This window comes from Aricia agestis, chromosome 11 (assembly GCF_905147365.1).
Source record: "Aricia agestis chromosome 11, ilAriAges1.1, whole genome shotgun sequence".
NCBI classification, from domain to species: Eukaryota; Metazoa; Arthropoda; class Insecta; order Lepidoptera; family Lycaenidae; genus Aricia; species Aricia agestis.
In genome coordinates, this window is record NC_056416.1 from 3,706,941 (window position 1) to 3,727,330 (window position 20,390).

At 36.9% G+C, this 20,390-nt stretch overlaps 2 protein-coding genes across 5 annotated transcripts; both read left to right on the forward strand.

Annotated features, from left to right (window-relative positions):
• The first annotated feature begins 116 nt into the window (after positions 1 to 116).
• On the forward strand, positions 117 to 3,592 carry LOC121732060 (FGGY carbohydrate kinase domain-containing protein). 3 transcript variants are annotated; one of them, XM_042121833.1, is made up of 6 exons: positions 117 to 369; positions 412 to 441; positions 602 to 793; positions 1,623 to 2,485; positions 2,726 to 2,948; positions 3,027 to 3,592. In XM_042121833.1, the coding sequence occupies exons 3-6, from the start codon at positions 611 to 613 to the stop codon at positions 3,381 to 3,383; spliced, it is 1,626 nt and encodes a 541-aa protein (XP_041977767.1). In that variant the 5' UTR covers positions 117 to 369; positions 412 to 441; positions 602 to 610; the 3' UTR covers positions 3,384 to 3,592. The 3 variants fall into 3 exon arrangements, with proteins under 3 accessions (XP_041977767.1, XP_041977766.1, XP_041977765.1); XM_042121832.1 differs by having other exon boundaries at positions 117 to 359; positions 399 to 441; XM_042121831.1 differs by having other exon boundaries at positions 117 to 441.
• A 929-nt stretch (positions 3,593 to 4,521) lies between these two features.
• Positions 4,522 to 18,843, forward strand: LOC121732059 (E3 ubiquitin-protein ligase Bre1). 2 transcript variants are annotated; one of them, XM_042121828.1, is made up of 18 exons: positions 4,522 to 4,721; positions 4,860 to 5,028; positions 5,298 to 5,484; positions 6,219 to 6,404; positions 7,231 to 7,451; positions 7,735 to 7,986; positions 8,473 to 8,646; positions 8,951 to 9,208; positions 9,419 to 9,523; positions 9,829 to 9,867; positions 10,353 to 10,465; positions 11,415 to 11,568; positions 13,555 to 13,719; positions 14,243 to 14,434; positions 15,514 to 15,706; positions 16,198 to 16,292; positions 16,786 to 16,917; positions 17,751 to 18,843. In XM_042121828.1, exons 2-18 carry the CDS (start codon positions 4,876 to 4,878, stop codon positions 17,901 to 17,903), a joined length of 2,772 nt encoding a protein of 923 aa, XP_041977762.1. In that variant the 5' UTR covers positions 4,522 to 4,721; positions 4,860 to 4,875; the 3' UTR covers positions 17,904 to 18,843. The 2 variants fall into 2 exon arrangements, with proteins under 2 accessions (XP_041977762.1, XP_041977764.1); XM_042121830.1 differs by having other exon boundaries at positions 13,555 to 13,707.
• Positions 18,844 to 20,390: the final 1,547 nt, after the last annotated feature.

Below are 20,390 nucleotides of genomic sequence, written 5' to 3' on the forward strand. Positions count from 1 at the left end.
TGGTGGCAGTGCAAATGGTGCAAATTGGTGCAAATCACAGAGTACCTACTTTATTATATACCTACTGGGTGCAAATGAACATATATATACTAGTAATCTGTGATGAACATTAAATGAACCAATGAATAAGGAAACAGAAGTCAATGAAATGAACCAAAAATGAACCCAAGCAAAAAGCGCCACGCTCAAAATTGTAATTTTAAAATTAAATGGTAGGGGTCGTCGGCGTATTATTTTTCTATATAAGCAAAAGATAAAGCAACTTAACTTAGGATTGTTATTAATTAATCACAAACAAACAGTCATGCAGGTTATCAAGGAAGATAAAACAGTCGTTTATTTTGATGAAGCCAAGGTCGTGGCATTATCCACGCAGCTAATACTCTGTATTAGCTTCATGGCATTATCACAACATTTATTGCTCTCGTACATTCAATAATCGTAAGTACCTACTCAAGTATTTTCTGACTTCTAATAAAAATAAAGAAAGTTACAACTAGTACGGTACTTAGAAACTGCTTAGCTGTTCTGCATGTAGACAAGATACTCTATTATTATACTTAATCAATATTACTTATAATAATAATCTGTATTTTTCCAGATTCCGAAGATGCATTTTACATATTTTATTGGTGTTGATGTTGGCTCTGGGAGTGTAAGAGCTGCACTAGTAGACCAGACAGGCCATGTAGTAAAATCTTCTGTCCAAGAGTTATTAACCTGGAAGCCAAAATTAAATTTTTATGAACAGTCTTCCAATAACATATGGGAATGTTGTATATCTGTGATTAAGGTATGTATGAAATAAAGATTTTTTACAATAGTTCAGTTAATAAAGTATGTAGTTGTACAATGCGTGAGCGGGAACCTAAGGGTGGGTTCCCGCTCACGCATTCTACAGAAACTACTAAAGAAATGCTAAAATCGCAATGATAGTTCCTGAGATATGCGAACACAAACATAAAAACATGCATAAATACACTTGTAATTTCGCACATTTGTCGAGACGTTGATACAGATTACAGGACTCTGACATTGGCAACTCACCGAGGCGGCCATTTTTAAAAGAAGAAGAAGACTAACATATACGAAAATTGGACAGTTCTGGAAATATTACATACATACATGTCGAATTGATCACCTTCTTTTTTAAGTCAGTTAAGCCGAAGGTTGTAGCGATTGCAGATTAATCGGCTTCGGCCAAAAATAGACCTTCGCTCGGACACTAAATATCAGACATACCTTACCACAAATAACAATAATGAGACCAATTAAATTATTTATTAAGAAGTTAGTGTTTGTTTATCGTATTTGACAGTGACTCCCAGTGGCCTCTGCATATATGACCAGTCCGTCGCTCTCTCACGACTCACTCAGTCTTTCGTTCAATTTCGATGGTTGCTCGGACCTTCGGCAAAGCTTCGGCCGAAGCCGAAGGTTTCGCCGAAAGTAGTTTTTTTGGCCAAAGGCGGCCGAAGCCGAAGCTTCGGTCGGACACTACTGATATTTATTATGTCATCCATAACTCTAGCTTCTTTTAATACATGAGAAACTAAACATTTTTGGGTAAAACAACATGTCCATACATAATACTTTATGAAATGTAACTTTCCACATTACAGGACGTAGTCAAGGATGTAGATAGTTCACACATTAAAGGCATTGGATTTGATGCAACATGCTCCCTCGTTGCATTAGACAAAAACGGTAATCCTAAGGCAGTAAGTACAAGTAACAATGAGCAAAATGTTATAATGTGGATGGATCACAGGGCACAAGTTGAAGCCGATTATATAAATAAAACAAACCACAACATCTTGAAATATGTTGGTGGCAAAGTGAGCTTAGAGATGGAGATGCCTAAGTTGCTGTGGTTGAAAAAAAACTTACCAAAAGAGTGGAACAACTTTGGGTATTTTTTTGATTTACCTGACTTTTTAACATGGAAAGCTACAGGCAAGATGTCAAGGTCCTTGTGCTCCTTGGTGTGCAAATGGAATTACGAATGTTTCACAGATGGCAGAAGAGGTTGGAATTTAGGTTTTCTGAAACAGATTGGTCTAGAAGAACTTGCAGATGACGAGTTTAAAAAAATTGGAAATGTTGTGTTGATGCCTGGGGAGTATTGTGGAGGGCTTAAAGCGGATGTTGCAGAGACTCTGGGCCTGAAACCTGACATTCCAGTAGCTGTATCTATCATTGATGCTCACGCAGGAGGTTTGGGCATGATTGGAACAAAGGGAGGAGATATAGACAGTAATATGGCTAGCAGACTTGGCTTAATATGTGGCACATCCACTTGTCATATGGCAGTTAATAGTGATGCCGTTCTTGTTAAGGGAGTATGGGGTCCCTACTTCAGTGCCATGGTCCCAGGCATGTGGCTGAACGAAGCTGGCCAGAGTGCATCAGGCATGTTACTGGATTATGTCATATCAAGTCACCCAGCTGGTTCAAAACTACTTGAGAGTAAAAGTACTGGAGAGTAAGTACTTTGTGTTTTTGATTATTTTCAATTATTATTCTAATTATAAATGTATTTGAGTGCTATTTATAATATACATATGTCATAATATACTAATATAATATACATTATATAATATAATATACATTTATAATTTCCCATATATTTTTTTTATAAGGCCCAATTCATAGCATCTTCAACTTGTACAAAAAACACTTTAAAGTAAGGGGGCTGTTGTTTGACATAAATATTTTATTACAGGATACGGGTACATCTAAAGGATTTGATGCAAAAATTGTCATTACAGAGAGGTCTAGAAGATCTTAATTTGCTTACCAAAGATTTTCATGTATGGCCTGATTATCATGGAAATAGATCACCCTTAGCTGATCCATCTATTAAGGGTATGATTGTTGGATTGACCATCGACAGCACAGAGGAGAACTTGGCTCTTGTCTATTTAGCTACATTACAGGCACTATCAGTAAGACTTTTTTAATGTGAGGTTTTATTAGACTTTAAAAAAATACAGAGCATAAAAAAATTAATTTCTATATTTCAGTATGGAACAAGGCACATCATAGATGCCTTATTAGAAGCCGGCTATGAGCCTTTCAAGTCCTTAGTAATTTGTGGTGGCATAACCAAGGATCCACTGTTCATCCAAGTGCAAGCAGATGCAGTCGGCTTACCCATATTAAAGCCAAACGAACAAGAATCTGTTTTGGTAGGGTCAGCCATCCTTGGAGCGTGTGCAGCTCAACATTTTAACAGCATTAAAGCTGCTATTGAAAATATGGGAGGAGCAGCTACAGTTATACTTCCAAACGAGAACATAAAGAAGTTCCATGACAAAAAATACCAAGTGTTTCTGAACATGTATCAAGATCAATTAAAATATAGAATGATCATGAATTGAAGTGTGATATTCGCTTTTAAGAACTAAAATTTATTTTGTAACCCTTTATTTAAAAAATATTTATGTATGCGGCGTATGATCCTGTCTCTGTATATTCGCCGTGTAAATATTTTTTATTAGGGAGTGTTTTATTCTATGAGCAAAGTTGTTAAGATGAGATGATAGTGATTTTATTAGTTACATTTTATAAATAAATAATGTTACTGTTATCAACTATTATCTATTCTGTGCTGTAATATTGCCTTTTTGTTTTAAGAAAAACCGTTTTTTTAGGTATGAAGTTTTACAAAATCGGTTTTATCCATACTTCCATACTAATATTATAAATGCGAAAGTGTGTCTGTCTGTCTGTCTGTCTGTCTGTCTGTCTGTCTGTTACCTCTTCACGCCCAAACCGCTGAACCGATTTTGCTGAAATTTGGTATGGAGATACTTTGAGTCCCGGGAAAGGACATAGGATACTTTTTGTCCCGGAAAAATGTACGGATCCTGCGCGATAAACGAGTTTTGGCGCAATGAAGTTGCGGGCGTCATCTAATTAATAATATAATGTCACTGTATTATTTTGTCTTTAATAATACTGGGTTTCGTTGACGGTGGTCGGTTTCATAGAAACCGCCAGTTACGCAGGAGTAATTTTATAGTGCTCAAGTGTGTGCGCAGTACACATGAGCACTCTCTATCCAGTGGACCGGAAGACCGACACGTCACACGGCTAGCGAGAGATAAGGCGCAGGAGTCAGGACCACCTTTCTAACAGCCCAACCGACGACGCATGGATCATCTTATAATGCCAGTTGTCAGACAATCAGCCTGCATCGTCCTAGCCAACTGCCAAACTTGGAAATAACATATTTCCAACGCGGGAATCGAAACCACGACCTCCGAGTCAAGAGCCAGGCCACGCTCTAAGCCACTGGACCACGGAGGCGTTTATTAACCAAATTAACAACCTTTTAAAAATGTACCTATATACCCTAGACCCTGACATATCTGAAAAATCATCGCTTTCTGCAACAGAACAAGAAATAGTCGCCGCGACATTTTTGTCTCTTGTTGAGCGTATGGTTTCGGTCTATGGCTGGTCATTGACAGTTGACATTTTTTTTTGAGTTTTCACTTTTTAATCTATGGATTTTGCTCTATGGAAGCTGGGCTGGCTGTGGTGTCGGACGAAATTTTTATCGATGTTGAAATAATTTTGCTAAATTCATTCAAATTACAGTACCCATTCTGTAAAAGTTAAAAGAAAATCATAATGATTCTAGATATAGCTCAATTCGTACACTTTACTTGCAGCAATTTCAGCATTTCGTTGTAATTTGTCAATGTTGACAGGTACGTATAATCGACCGAATTTGAAGACAAAATAGAATTAAATGTCTGCCGTTATTTTACCTTAGCACAGGTTTCGTACGTGTAATGTAGATCTAAATTATAGGTAACAGACGTTTATATCTAATTTGATTTGTATAGAATTAACATCATCAAGATGTCGAAGCGCACCGCAGAAGAAAGCGGCAATGGAAGTAACCAGCCCCCGATCAAGAAGGTTCACTTCGAACCCCACCTTATTGGTCCCGTATCGACCCTGGAGGAGATGGACATAAAAGTCCTTCAATTCCAGAACAAAAAATTAGCCCAGGTAAATCTTAACAATCTCATGACAATACAGCAATTAGTTAAAATGCTGTAATAAACCCATGTTTTGTAATTTTATGATCATAATTAAGCAATAATTTTTACTTACAAACTCTCTAAAATCTTGAAAACATACCTTTTCGTTCATTATAATCTCATACTGTTTATTCTGTAAACATTGCCATTTGCTATTGTCATAAACTTTTTTTATCATCAAAAATGTTTTTTTTTCCATAATTTCACTCCTAATATGTACTATATTTATAATTTTAGAGAATAGAGCAACGTCATAGATGTGAAGCTGAATTGAGAGCAAGAATTGAACAGTTGGAGAAGCGTCAGACACAAGACGACGCTGTCCTGTGTGTTGTCAACAGATACTGGAATCTCTTAAATGAGGACATCAGGGTGTTACTGCAACGATTTGACGCAGAAACAGCTGATGAATCAGAAAACAAAAGTATATTTCTTTATATTTTATTTCTATATTCCATATCATGTAGCTTTGTTTATGAGCTTTTTTATTTATATTAAACCATTTTCTGATTTGATTTATTTGCAATTTCATATGTTACGCTCAAAGACTGAAATCGCTCAGTGAGCGAAAAAATATATCAGCCATGACACAAATTTCACGTTATGGCCTTTTTGTGATTGCCAGAACGCGTTGTGGCCGTTTTCATTAGAGCTACGACGCGGATTTCGCGTCGTGGCTGTTTCACTGTGACCACAACGCATTGTGAGCTATTTTTTCGCTCACTGAGCGATTTCGGTCCTTGAGTGTAACACATACACTAGGAAAATTATTAATGTATGTGATCTACATATTTCTTAAAAATATTTACTGTCTGCCTACGAATAATAAAAACTAAGGAATCGTAACTCCCATACTATTACCGTTTTAAATTTGGTTCCATTTGAATCTGTCATCTAACGTCAGCCTAGTACCACTCAAGGTCACCTAAATATTGCAAATGTATTGAAATGTGTACCTAAGGTAAACTTTTTTGACAGGTATTGTGGAGCATTTTTTTGACGGAGTTACTTTTCCTTAGTTTTTATTATTCGTAGCTGTCTGCTTATATGTATAGTCTTTGTTTAACATGTTGAAAATGGTAAGCACCGTAAAATGTGTAATGTAAAGTAAAATTTTAATGTTGTTACAACTTTGTAACATACTTTTTAATTTTACAGATGAGAATGAGGCCACCACTTCATTCTTAATGCAACTATCCACTTGGGATAAGGAGGAGTTAGATGCACAGCTTGCCAACAGAGTGCAAGTCAGTAAGAGAGCTGTTGCCAAAGTTTTGCAAGCTTTTGACCGACTGCAGCAGAGGAATGACAAAATATGGAGAGCGATAAAGGGAGAGGGAGATGGTAAGTTATTGTACCATAAGAGAAATAATTATATAGGCAGTTATTGGGCATACGTCATTTGGTCGGATTATGTCAATTCAGTATTAGTGGTAATCTGTCGGCTGGCTTTCTCATAATGTGACCAAGTTACATAGGTCCGCCATCTGCCTATATATATGTATAAATTTCTCTGATAGTACATTTTTGTTTTCAATCATAGATCTATTTACTTCTATATGAGTAAAAGTCCAAGCTGAATAAAGTATAGATTCACACACACAAAGTCAAAAAATTGGTCAAGTTACAAATTAGTTATTAAATTTATTTATTTATTTTATTTATTTAATAATTTATGTACACATAATCGTTAACAGAGAAAACTTAAAATAAGGGATATATTTTAGTACAAAGGTACTACTTATTCCAATTGGAATCTCTTCCCGTAGACCTGTTACAGGAAACATTAAAAAAGAGGTAACTATTATTAATTACTTATTATTAATTATTAAAAATTTCCAAAACACATCATTAAAGAAAATGTGTAAGCATTTTCTTTAATGATTAAAACACATCAGTTTTGGAAATTTTCTTTCTTAGCACATCCTTTCAAACAACTCTTGTTCCTTGAATAAACTGCTAAGGACAAAAAGCAAAGACGGCAGTTTGTTTTTGGGTGTATCAAAAGATGAAACAAAGAAGTCTTAATTCATCAAGCCCCTCTGGTGATCGAGACACAATAGAATATCTATTGTGTCTCGTTTTCCCACGATTGACGGATTAAACAAATAAGAATTGATAAACAAAATTTTTTTAAATACTTGAATTTTAAATATAAAAAACTCCACAGAGGCTGCTCCAGCGCCATCATTGGAAGACACAATACGTGCGACAAATGAGGAAGTCACCGCAGAGAATAGGCGTCTACAAGCTCTGTCCACGACACTGCACGAGAGCCACCACGCCATGACGCTCCGTGTTGCACAACTACAAGATGCCGTCAACAGCAGAGACACGGAGAATGCAGAGCTTAAAAATCAGATTGATGATTTACAGTATGAATTAATGAAGGTAAGATTCTCGCATGATAAACTTTGATGCAAGAAAGTTGCAAAAATATTGTTAAAGAAAGCTATTTAATTTATTTTTACCTTTAACAGCTTTGGTTGTTGTTTTTGTATCTATTAACATTGAACTTTATTTTCATTCCTGAATGTATTATTTCAAATATTACATTTAATAAGTACAAAAGGATGTGCATGCAAATAAGACTTTCAAATAATGTACGAATCTTTCTTCTTCAAACAATAATAATGTGCCAAGTTACTGAAGTGTATTAATTATCATATTACAGATTCGTTCTCGCAATGATAAGTTAGAGAACCACCTCGCAGAAGCAATTGAGAAGTTGAAGAGCTACCATCAGTCTGGTACAACTACCGTCACAACTACTACTCTGCCGGCCGCTGCCAGTGCCAAGTTGGAGGATGTAGCAGCAGAGTTGGAGGAGCAGAGAGAACTCGCTAACAACCGCCTGGCCGAGCTGGACCGATTGCACCGACAACATCGTGATACTCTTAAAGACCTGGAGAAGCTAAAAATGGATGTGAGTTTTGTATGCCTTAAAATATTATTTACGAATATTATTGTATATGATGCCAAAATAGGATTTTAAGTATAGGTGTTGGATTTGTTAATAAGGCATAGAAAAGCTTTATAGCTATACTGTGGTGTAGTTTTAGGTGGGGTCCGGATACTGTAGGAAAATTTTAACGAGGTCCAGAAAAAACACTAACTTGTCCTATGTAGCTTAAAAATATTATTTTAATTAATAAAGGTATATACGTGTATGTATATCTTATCTATGTATTAATTGATACTTGGTATAAAATACATTGCAATATTTTTTGCAGTCGGAGATTCGACCTTTAGCGGTCCGCATATGGACCGCTGTCCACCTGTTGTTGACTGCTGCTGTAGTGCTCTACTAAAGCTGTAAAGTGTATTTATAAGCAATGGCGTTAAAGAAATTAGCAACATAAAGCAGCTATTTTTATCCATTCTAAAATATAAAAACAAATATGTTTTGCAGATTCGTCAGCTGCCTGAATCGGTTATTGTTGAAACAACAGAGTACAAATGTCTTCAAAGTCAGTTCTCGGTATTATACAATGAGTCCATGCAGATGAAGACCGCATTAGACGAGACGCGTCTGCAGTTACAGAACGCTAAGAACCTACACATGAGGCAGATTGAAATGATGGAGGTAGATAAAAATTAAAAAGCAACTTATCAAAAATATAATCTAATAAAATATTCTAGTAATTCGTATACACGCAAACGTGCACGCAATTACCCGCAACACATGCACAGTTGCACGCACGTACGCCACACACATGATTTGTTTCTTAAATATGATATAATCCACATATCTATTTTATTTTAAACTAAATTATTACTAGATATTTACTACAGTTGAATTATAACTAGAAAAGTGATTTTAAGATAAATTACATGAAGATACAGCAAAATCGTAATATTAGAAATATTTACATTATTTTTGTTTACAGAGCGAGGAATTATCTAGACAGAAAGCGTTGAGGGCGGAGATGATACAGCTAGAAGACGTTCTAGGTCAGCTACGGAAAGAGTATGAGATGCTCCGTATTGAGTTTGAACAGAACCTCGCTGCTAATGAGCAGACTGGCCCCATCAACCGAGAGATGAGACATTTGATCACATCGCTACAGAACCACAATCAACAGCTGAAGGGAGAGGTGCATAGGTACAAGAGAAAATATAAGGATTCAAGCCAGGAGTTAAATAAGGTAATGTCTTATGACTAGTTTACGCACTTACTTAGGGACCATCCATAAAGTATGTCACGATTTTCATGATATTTATCTTTGAGCACGATTTTTACCTATATCCAGTTGACTAATTATTTCGAAACTTTGCATACGTATTAAGAACCAATGACAATGCAACAATTTGTTAAATTTTTTGAAAAAATATTTAATAATTATTATTATTTCTAGATTCGCAAGGAGTTAGACGAGGCGACGGCTCGCGGCGGCGGCGCGACGACCGAGCAGCCTGATGAGAAACCGCTCATTGTCAAGAAGGAGGAACCTGACCCAGAGGTGACTACTATTACCTCAATTTTTTAGCTATAATTCTATAATAATATTTTTTTTTTAATTTTAAAGAGTTTCTCTCTTTCAAATTCTCTTACTAAGCCAATGTTACATAACAAGCCATAACAATGTTCTGCCTTTGTCCTTTCTATTTTTCCAATGTCAGATATGAACAATCATCTCTATTGTACATATAAATATTTTTATTAGTATGAAGGGATCCAGGGTTGTATTCGCCAATGGTTTTATATCCATTATGTGTATCGTTTGTGTTTTCAATACATTCAACTTCATGGTATTTTCTTTTTCAGCAAAAATGGACCAGTGAAGAGTCAGCTGGCCATCAAGTCGTAAGTTTTAAAATATTTATCTTCTTCTTCTTTCTTCTTATATATAAAATTCTCGTGTCACAATGTTAGGCCGCGTACTCCACCGAAACGGCTTTACTGATTTTAACCAAATTTTATATGCATATTCAGTGGGTCTGAGAATCGGCTACTGGGTACTTTTTATATTGATAAGTGCATTTGTTGAATAAATAATAGTAAATTATTACAACTCGAGACTGACGGCGACCATTGTTTGTGCGACGGGATGGCGATGGACGTTGCCATGGTGACATACTCATTTAGCCACTTCAATAAAATAATATGGGCGAAATACTTTATATGGCAAAGTAACATTTGCCGGGACAGCTAGTAATTAAAAATATTACCTGTTTTTTAGCTTGTTAAAATAAAATATAAGATCAAGTATTGTTTGAGTTAATAATTTTTTAAAGAGGTTAAATAATGTTATCTGGTAAAATCTTCACAAAAAGTGTTTGTTTTTATAGCCCGAAGAAGCAAGCTGTGCGAATACAGATCTCAAACCCATACCGAAAGAGCACAGCCGCGCCAAGCTGCAAGAACAGGATATACTCATCAAAGACTTGAAACAACAACTCAAGTATGCTATTTTTGACTTTATATAAAAACCATAAAGTTAATACACCTAGCGGAATAGAGCAACAATCTCGAGCTGTCAAACAAAACCAAAATTGGTTTTCATCTGTGTGAAAAATATGTGTACGTATACACTTACACAAGCATGATTGAACATGAATTAGATTAGATTGTCAACGTGCGGCACGTGCCGACTAGATGTCAAAAAAAGAGTGCTGCGGTCATGTATCACACGTCTCTTCTTACCACGCAGTGTTAATGATAGTGACATCTCTCTTGCTCAGGCCTTTGTTTCTCTATTCCGCTTTATGATAAAAACATTATTGAAGACATGAGTGCAAGAACACGATAACTAACATTTTGTAACATACCAACATTTACTCTATTTTTTCCTTATAATTTGAACAAACCTTGTAATTTATCTACTTCATCACCTGGCTAATAGTAGAGGAATTGTTAAGTAAAATCCAGTGTCTAAAGTTTTTAGGATAAAATTAAATACATATACTTACAAAATATGTCATGGTTTGTATACTCTAAGTATACTCTTGATCAGCATTAATCATAATGATTAGAAACAGTGCATTCTCTGCTGCTTGTGAAAAATTTAATTTGGTTCTATACCTAAGGGCCAGGCCACAACACTGCGTTGCGGCGTCGCATCGTATAAATCTACGACGCCGCAGAACGCATCGTGAAAATTTCTGATGTAAAGAGTGCTATGCTATATGAAATTTTTGCGTTGCGACTTCGCATCTCATTTCTGTGCGATGTTGTTTTTGCGATACGACGCCGCAACGCAATGTTGTGGCTAATGATTTCATAGGCTGTTGCAGATATTCAAAATGTTTAAAAATTAACGATTTTTTACATATATACCTACAATCGTGACAGGGAAAATGTGCAGCTCTAAACTTGTTATATTATTTGAATATGCAGTTATGTGTGTTCAGGAAGGCTGTGAACGAGCAGAAGGAGCTTAAACTGCTGTTGGACATGTACAAGGGGGTGTCGAAGGAGCAACGAGACAAGGTGCAGCTTATGGCCGCTGAGCGCAAGGCCAGGCAGGAGTTGGATGATCATAGACAGAAGGCGAAGATGGCACAGGTTAGCACCTCAGATAGTGTAGGAAAGACTAGATCTAGAGATACTCTGCGGGGTAGCTGTTAAAGAATCAAATTTAAGATTGTTAATCAATTCAGAGAGAAACAGAAAGGACTTCTTAAATTATGCTAGAAATATATTAAAAACTGTAAATAAATATAACAACTAATAAGTGAATGGAGAATATATTTGTAAATGATAAAAATAATCAATGTAAAGATGCAAAGTTGTTGCAATCTTAATAACAACAGTTGTATTTTATACAAAATAAAAAAAAAAGTATAGGAGTTATAGGTATAAGGTTTTTCATGTGACAAGTAGTCTTATTTAATTACGTGCGGAAAATTAAGCAAAGTAGCGTAGTTTGGGGTGTGCGTAAGTGTATTTCAAGCGTAAGCAGGCCTGTCCCACTCGCGAGATTAGGCATCGAACTGTAAGTACCACCCGCGGGTGGCAAGTCACTAAGGACTCACAAGCGAGCGGTGACGCATGCGCAAGATTTTTCGTCGCGTATCTACTGTTTACTGATCATAGAGGAATTTAATTCATAATACTGATTTAACCGCTGTGACAAAATCGTTATAAATCTTATAAAAATGAACAATTAAAAAAAGGCCAATGAAATATGTATTTAAATAAGGTATTTAAATACAAAAAGTAGATAAAAACTTTACAAACATAGCAAATAAACCAATTTCATACAAAAGAAACACACAAACTACACAGAAATAAACACAAGTTACTATGTTTAAATTGTAAAAGTTTCCTGCACTATAATCGAATATATAAATCTACTATAAAGTATAGGTTGGGTTACAAAAATTTTATATTACTATAAAAAGGTTTGCTATTCGTACCAATAGAAATTAAAAAAGATTATTTTGTTTTATAAAAGGCGAAAACCTTGATTTCGTCAGAAAAGGTACGAGTACGAAAGAGAGCGCACAAGTAGATAAATATAATTGTAGGCACCTAGCACTGCGCGGTCGGAATTTGAACTGTATAGTATCCTAGCATGAGTTGTTATTTCTTTAAACGGGTTTCCCTAGTGGGAATAGGCTTGATGACTATTTTTTTTTCTTATTGGTAATTGAACGACCCTTAAAAAATAGAAACATCGCTGAAAGAATGACTCTGATAGCTTAAAAATTCACCAAGATATGACAATTCAAACATCTCATAAAATAGACCTGCCCGAAACGCTCCATACAAAGTGCTACGAAAGACTGACGTCACTCTTTCGTAGTTTGTATGCATCGGGAGAGAACTTTGTTCGATAGGTATATTAAAATGTTTATGAAAGTGGTTTTATAACAAAAGTTGCTTTTAATTGCATAAGTTATCGAATAGTATACAAATATTAAGAAATATAATTGAAAAAAAAAATCGACTTGATTATCCAACTTTGAAGGCGCATAACAAAAAAAATACAAATGCTATCGAGCTGAAATTTTGGGAACACTTATTTTTTACCGTGACTTCTTTATTTTATTAACAAAGTTCGCTAGTCTTTGACCTTGTCATCATCCCTATTCTGTTGGTACAACTAATGTATATTCTGTGGCGTAAGTAGTTACAAATAAAAAGTTAATAAAATTTAATTTTACCAGTGTCCAATCAAAGCTTGTCTTCACCAGAATAAACATGTTCTGCCCAAACTACTGCCAAAACTGAAGCTTAATATTCACTTTTTAGAAAACAAACATTGGAGTTAGACAAACTGTTGAATACCTAAATTGTTGATTAACAATTTGACAAGACGTTTCATTACGCTGTGACTAGTTTAACCTTCTTGAATGTATCTACTGTAAAACTGGAATGATCTGTTACCTGCAAACCTTCAAGAAGAAAGCGTATTCCCTCTTAAAAGGCCGGCAACGCACCTGCAGCTCTACTAATTTTGTGAGTGTCTATGGGTGACGGTAGTTGCTTTCCATCAGGTGACCCGTTTGCTTGTTTGCCCCCCTATAAAAACTATTTTGTCTATAGGAGAGTAAGCGAGAGCGGCGGCTGGCGGACGAGGACGCGCTGCGGAAGATCAAACAGCTGGAGGAGCAGAAATACGAGCTGCAGAAGCAGCTGTCGTGCGCGCGGCCCGCGGACACCATACACGCCTTCACGCGACCCTTCGCCGGCTCGCAGGTGACAACCACTGTACTGATAGCTGCTATAATTCTCTTTACATAATAATAATTATATCCATACTAATATTATAAATGCGAAAGTGTGTTTCTGTCTGCCTTTCCGTCTGTCTGTCTGTTACCTCTTCACGCTCAAACCGCGCGATAAACGAATTTAGGCGCAACGGATATGCTGGCGTCATCTAGTATTATAATTTATAAGCTCTTTCGCCAAGAGAGGAACTGGTTGATTGACAATGATATTGAAAGACTGAAAATATTAAATAAGTTACATAATATGATGGGGACTGAAACACTCATCTTCAGTTTTATCAAACGCCATTTAATAATTTTGTGTGTATTTTGGTTTTATATTTAGGTCTAAATTATTTTGTCCTTGTCCAATATGTAACAATTGATGTGTTGATAAACGAGAATAAAATATCGTACAGCTATAATGTATAATAATACAGTGTAGACTGTGGATCTTTATATAATTAAGATTTATCATTTTACTGTAAAGCTTAAATCAATACAATATAGCCGCTATGTTACAGGAAGAGGAAGCGCTACTAAACGAGATGGAGGTGACGGGCCAGGCGTTCGAGGACATGCAGGAGCAGAACTCGCGGCTGATCCAGCAGCTGCGGGAGAAGGACGACGCCAACTTCAAGCTCATGTCGGAGCGGATCAAGGCCAACTCGTTGCACAAACTGCTGCGGGAGGAGAAGCAGCTGTTGCAGGAGCAGGTGTGTGTATATCCAGGTCATGCAGGAGCAGAACTCGCGGCTGATCCAGCAGCTGCGGGAGAAGGACGACGGCAACTTCAAGCTCATGTCGGAACGGATCAAGGCCAACTCGCTACACAAACTGCTGCGGGAGGAGAAGCAGCTGTTGCAGGAGCAGGTGTGTGTATATCTAGGTCATGCAGGAGCAGAACTCGCGACTGATCCAGCAGCTGCGGGAGAAGGACGACGCCAACTTCAAGCTCATGTCGGAGCGGATCAAGGCCAACTCGCTGCACAAACTGCTGCGGGAGGAGAAGCAGCTGTTGCAGGAGCAGGTGTGTGTATATCCAGGTCATGCAGGAGCAGAACGCAGCTCATCTAACAGCTGCATGTGCAATAAAAAAATGTAAATTGAAATCGCTTCGTCCGTTCTGGAGCTATGATACAAAAGACAGACATACCGACAGACAGACAGACAGACTCACAAACATACACGTCAAACTTATAACACCCCACAGAAATAATTTAAGATAGAACGGCTAAGCGGGTGTTTCAATCTTGCTCTGTCGTGCAAGATTCGTTGAACGTTCATTCAGTCAGCGCGCACGTCTCGACTTGATTACACCGGAGTGATTGTGCAAAAATGCCTCATTGTGCAGTGTCTAATTGTAAAAGCAGAAGTACGAAAGCGAATCGTTCAAAAGGAGGTATTTCTTGCCACGGGTAAGTTATTTGTTTTAACTAAAAGCAAAGCAAAAATTGACACGAGCGATTCCTTAGCAACGCACGCGCGTCGCCGTTCTATCTTGATTTATTTCTGTGTAACCATATTTCTGCAGATTAATAAACATTATATACTGTCGCAATAGTCACTAAGTTTTGTCAACTAAAACAAGACAGTACAACTTACAAGTAGCCAAATTAGGTCATCAATCAATCATCAATTTCATTAACAACTGTTAAATTTAATGCTTGATTTAGTATCACGTTACCTCCTTCGTTTTTCATAGGAATGAAATAGAAGACGTGACATTTTAACAAACTGTTAACACTAACAGACATTGGTGAAATTGGGCATTAACATCACTTTCTATTTGCAGGTGGTAACGCGGGACCAGCAGATCGAGTCCATGGGTGCTGTGGCGCGGCGGCTGGAGGAGAAGGAGCGTCTACTGCAGGCGACGTTGTCCGCCGTGGAGAAGGAGCTGCTGCTGCGGCAACAGGCCATGGAGATGCACAAACGGAAAGCCATAGAGTCCGCACAGTCCGCGGCTGATCTCAAACTGCATCTGGGTAAGTTGGACCAGCAGATCGAGTTGATGGGTGCGGTGTCGCGGCGTCTGGAGGAGAAGGAGCGTCTGTTGCAGGCGACGTTGTCCGCCGTGGAGATGGAGCTGCTGCTGCGGCAACAGGCCATGGAGATGCACAAGCGGAAAGCCATTGAGTCCGCGTAGTCCGCTGCTGATCTCAAACTGTATCTAGGTATTTACTGTTTTTGTATGACTAGCGTATGAATAGATGCCGAAAACCGTTACAAAATACATACAACCTGGTTACAACCAAGTATACTCGCACTTCTATCTGCTATCCTGTGTTAACAAGAATGCTTACACAATATCTCTATCAATATCTTTAAGTCATCTTAGGGGATCCTAAAAATATACCTAAATACACAACAAATCAACAAATAATAATGCTACATCGTTATCCGCTGTGTAAATATATTTATTTGTAAGGATACTCTTGTATATAATTATTTTATTATTTATCTTTCATGATAACAGAGAAGTACCACGCGCAAATGAAGGAGGCTCAACAAGTGGTAGCGGAGAAGACGAGCGCGCTCGAGGCCGAAGCTTATAAGACGAAACGGCTACATGTGAGTATACAATATATTATTTCCATCCTCTTACTGATAAGAATTATTTCAACTACTGCTACTATCTTTTATTAGTAAGGTTAATGTACAGCCTAGACGCTGTCTTTTTTGCCAACGGTTAACTAAAACGACATAGTTCTGCCTCTTCAAATGTGATTGTTGTTCGGTCGAACATAAGAGATTAAATTAAAAACTGCTTTTTATACAAATGTTATATTCTAGATACTTTACAATTTTGACTTGATATAATAGAAATGTTAACTATGAGCGTCCACGGCGGTTGTAGGTATAGAAGTGGTTCGCGGCGGACCTCGTACCGCGCCGCGAATATTCCCGTGCGTGTGAGTGGAACGGAAGAGCGCCGACAGCCGCGCTCGACGATTGTATAGGTGTTCTTAGCTAAGGCGCGAACAATTGTATTTTCTGCAATTGTTTTTCCTTGGTAACCTATCCTCTTTGTCATCATTCTTACCGTCTAATGTGTATATTAAAGGAGGAGCTGGCAGTGCTGCGGCGCAAGGCGGAGCGTATGAAGAAGATGGAGCAGGCGGGCAGCAGCATGGACGAGGTGCTGCTGGAGGAGATACGGGAGTACAAGGAGACCCTCACATGCCCCTCCTGCAAGGTACGTGATGGTGACGGTGACAGGTTTCGTTGAAACCAGGAGACCTACTACGAAGCGAGAGAAAATGCCGCGTCCTACTCTAACAACGTCGTTTCAAGCTTGTTAGAGCAGGACGCGGCATTATCGTTTGATTGTTTGAGTCTCAAAACGATTTTGTGGTACGGGCCCAGATTTTTGTGGGGTCCATGTGTGTGCGCACGGTCAGGGGTTTCATTAAAACGAGGTGTAGTGTTTTTGTAAGGCATAAGTGTGTGCGGTATACACGGGAACAACTGTGTGCGGTATACACTTTCTTCTTTTATTTAAAAACTATCTATCACTAGTCACTACTGTACAGGGGGTTACCGGGTTAAACAGTGGCATAAGAGAATATATAACGCCACCTTTTTAGCTTAAGAAAGTTGGTATCTCAAAAAAATAATAATGAAAAAGATGATATCTTGAAAAACGCTTTAAATCTGCGTAATACACATGAGAGTCAAAATTACAGGATAACTTCACCCCGTCACTACTGTCGAGAGTAGTGATGGGGTTAAGTTATCCTGTAATCCATCCCTATCCCATCAGCTATTTGTCATAGCTATTTGACCGAGCCTTGCTCGGTATTCGATAAAACACGAATAAAATGACATTTTCTAAAAATGATTCCTAGCTAGATTGATTTATCGCCCCCGAAACCCCCTATATACTAAATTTCATGAAAATCGTTTTTTCCGAGAAAAAAAAATCCGAGAATCCAATTATATGTATTATTATACAAGAATTGCTCGTTTAAAGATATAAGATAATAATGCAGTAATATTAAGCTTGATTTTCTAATTAATTGCTTTCAGGTTAAACGCAAAGACGCAGTGCTCACGAAATGTTTCCATGTGTTCTGCTGGGACTGTCTCCGCACGAGGTATGAGACGAGACAGCGCAAGTGCCCCAAGTGCAACGCCGCGTTTGGGGCCAACGATTACCACCGACTGTATCTGTCTACTTAAATCCGAACGAGACGTTGTTACATACGGTCATACAGAACATACGGTCTACTCTACCGAACGAACAAGAGAAACGGTCTACGCTTTCGAAAGACCGACGGTCTGCTCTACCGAAAGAAAAAGAGCTTTGGAAAGACCGAAATCTGCCGAAAAGACCACACGAAGACACGGTCTTGAAACTACGATCCATTTCCATAGAGTGTCTATTACAGTCTACTCCACTGGAAGGTACAGTCTCTTGACCGTGGATAGAAAAATTGCAATTCTATATTATCTATCTCCGCTATAGACTCGTCTACTCGTGGAAGATTGTAACACATGGTTTATTACAAACTACAACTGATTAACCTGGGTCTGTAGATTTAGCTGTGAGCTAGATTCAGTCAAGGAAAGTAAATGATAATTTGCCCACCTTTAGGATTTACCACTAAATGTTGATTTGTACTGTATATAATGTGAAAATTTGGGTCTATTTGAATCCTTTTACTGAGGTCACATTAAGAACCATGTTCTATTGCACTGACTGTCTTCACTTTTTAATCGAAGAAAAATGGAGTTTGCCAAATGACAACTTCTTTCAACTGACCGACATAAATTATGAATTTATGTCGGTCAGTTAAAACATTAGATAGTTTTGAGAAAATATTACTTTTAAGCAACAGTAGCTTTATAGTATTAGTTGCATTTATTGGATGGTCGAAATCTATGTTGTTTAAAATCTACGATTTCAAAAGATCAGAGTTTTGTACATAATATTATTGCACTTACAGAGCATAATATTTATTAGATATTAAAGCATTATGAACATTTTGGTAATGTCTATAAAATCACTAAAACATTATGTTAAAGCTCCTAAAATATGTAATAAGATTTCAGATTTGTAAAAAAAAAACTTATGCACTGCACTTAAAAATTCGCAACACATTAGAATATATTAATAAGTTTCCTGTGGCAATATTTACTTTTTGTATTTATAACTTTGATTTAAGATTTTCCATAATTAAATGGAGTTTCTTGATTTACACAAAAATTTTAACTGCTTTTAATGAAGTATTTGTTGGTGTAATATTTACATTGTCTTTATCCCCAAATATTTAGAATAGTCTGTATATTGTGTATTTGTTTTTTCTGTTACTTACCTTGTGTATAAGAAAAACCTCACACGATATTTAATGAGGATTACTCGATCCAGTATAGTGACATTTCTTCAATACAATTGACTTATTATATTCCGGATACATTGCCTAGATTTTAGTTGATCGTTATTTTTTACTGATTTTTTGGGATTTGTACTACTCTGTGGTATTAGGCATTACTCCGACTGAGTAATATTTTTTATTCTTAAGTACTTTAATAAGTAGACAATTTAATTGACTAGTTTTATAACTGTTTAAGCTGCTGTTAGTTAGTAATATAGCTTAGAACAAATTGGGATTATGTTGTAGACGCGGTGTTTGTATAAATGTCTATAGATGTATGTAGTGAAGTAAATTATGTAATTTATTATATTTATTGGCAATCAGTCAAATTTATTATTCACCTTTAATATTCAAATTAATGTTAAAACGAGAAAACTTAACCAATTATTGGTTAAGTTAACTATTATAGTTCAATAACGATTAATTTATTGGCTGAATGCTAATAAATATTATTCGCTGGTGTAAATTTCAGTTGTAATGCAGGCATCACAAGCTAATCTGTCTCTCTTTTTCCACTCGATAAGGAAAGGGACAGCTGCTTTACAACTATAATGCTTCAGTACAGTCTGTATAAGACAGATTGATGTTTATGTATTTGTATATAGTATACTGTATAACGCTTATTTACGTTATGTATTTTCTGTTATCCCCCTTACTAATAAAAATAGTTGGAAGCATACGCTATACAATGTTTCGTTCATAAAGTTATTGAGCGGCTTTCCAATATTACAACCAGGACAAAACATTGTATAATTTATGTATTATTTGAATATTTTTATTAATAAGGGGATAAGTGAGTCGTATTAAGCGTGTGTTTTCGAATTTCGATGTAAAAATCTTGACGATCGCTAAAAGTATTTTTCTCTGTGACAGCGAGTGTACGAAAGCCTGATTTATTTATTCTTTGCGAATAATGGATTGTAGACTGTATAAAACTAGATGTAAGTATAAATGTAGTAGGTTATAATCGAATCAGCTCTGTCACGTAAAATAGCAACAACAACAAAATGTGTATCGGAGCAGGAAAGTCTACAAAGGCTCTCCCTCACCGGGAGCATTCGCAGGTAATGTAATATTATACATTCGTCTGTGAACGAAATGTAGGTAGGTAGACCTTCAGAACTTGATACTCCTAAAGTAACCGCGACCGAAACTCCATAGTTGCTGGTCGTTATTACCTCTATAGAGGTCAATACAGGAAAACCTTCAGCTTATAATATAAAATAACAAAAGTCTAGCTATCGCTGACCGAGGTCAAGTGTCGTTCCGTCTAGCCTCCTTTCGCAACGCC

Bases quoted from the DNA above. Each gene is read 5' to 3' on its own strand.
- LOC121732059 (XM_042121828.1), top strand. From the start codon at position 4,876: ATGTCGAAGCGCACCGCAGAAGAAAGCGGCAATGGAAGTAACCAGCCC. The intron at 8,647-8,950 runs GTAGATAAAAAT...TTTTGTTTACAG, and splicing joins GGCAGATTGAAATGATGGAG to AGCGAGGAATTATCTAGACA. The intron at 13,720-14,242 runs GTACTGATAGCT...GCTATGTTACAG, and splicing joins GCTCGCAGGTGACAACCACT to GAAGAGGAAGCGCTACTAAA.
- LOC121732060 (XM_042121831.1), top strand. From the start codon at position 611: ATGCATTTTACATATTTTATTGGTGTTGATGTTGGCTCTGGGAGTGTA. The intron at 794-1,622 runs GTATGTATGAAA...TCCACATTACAG, and splicing joins GTTGTATATCTGTGATTAAG to GACGTAGTCAAGGATGTAGA. The intron at 2,486-2,725 runs GTAAGTACTTTG...ATTTTATTACAG, and splicing joins GAGAGTAAAAGTACTGGAGA to GATACGGGTACATCTAAAGG.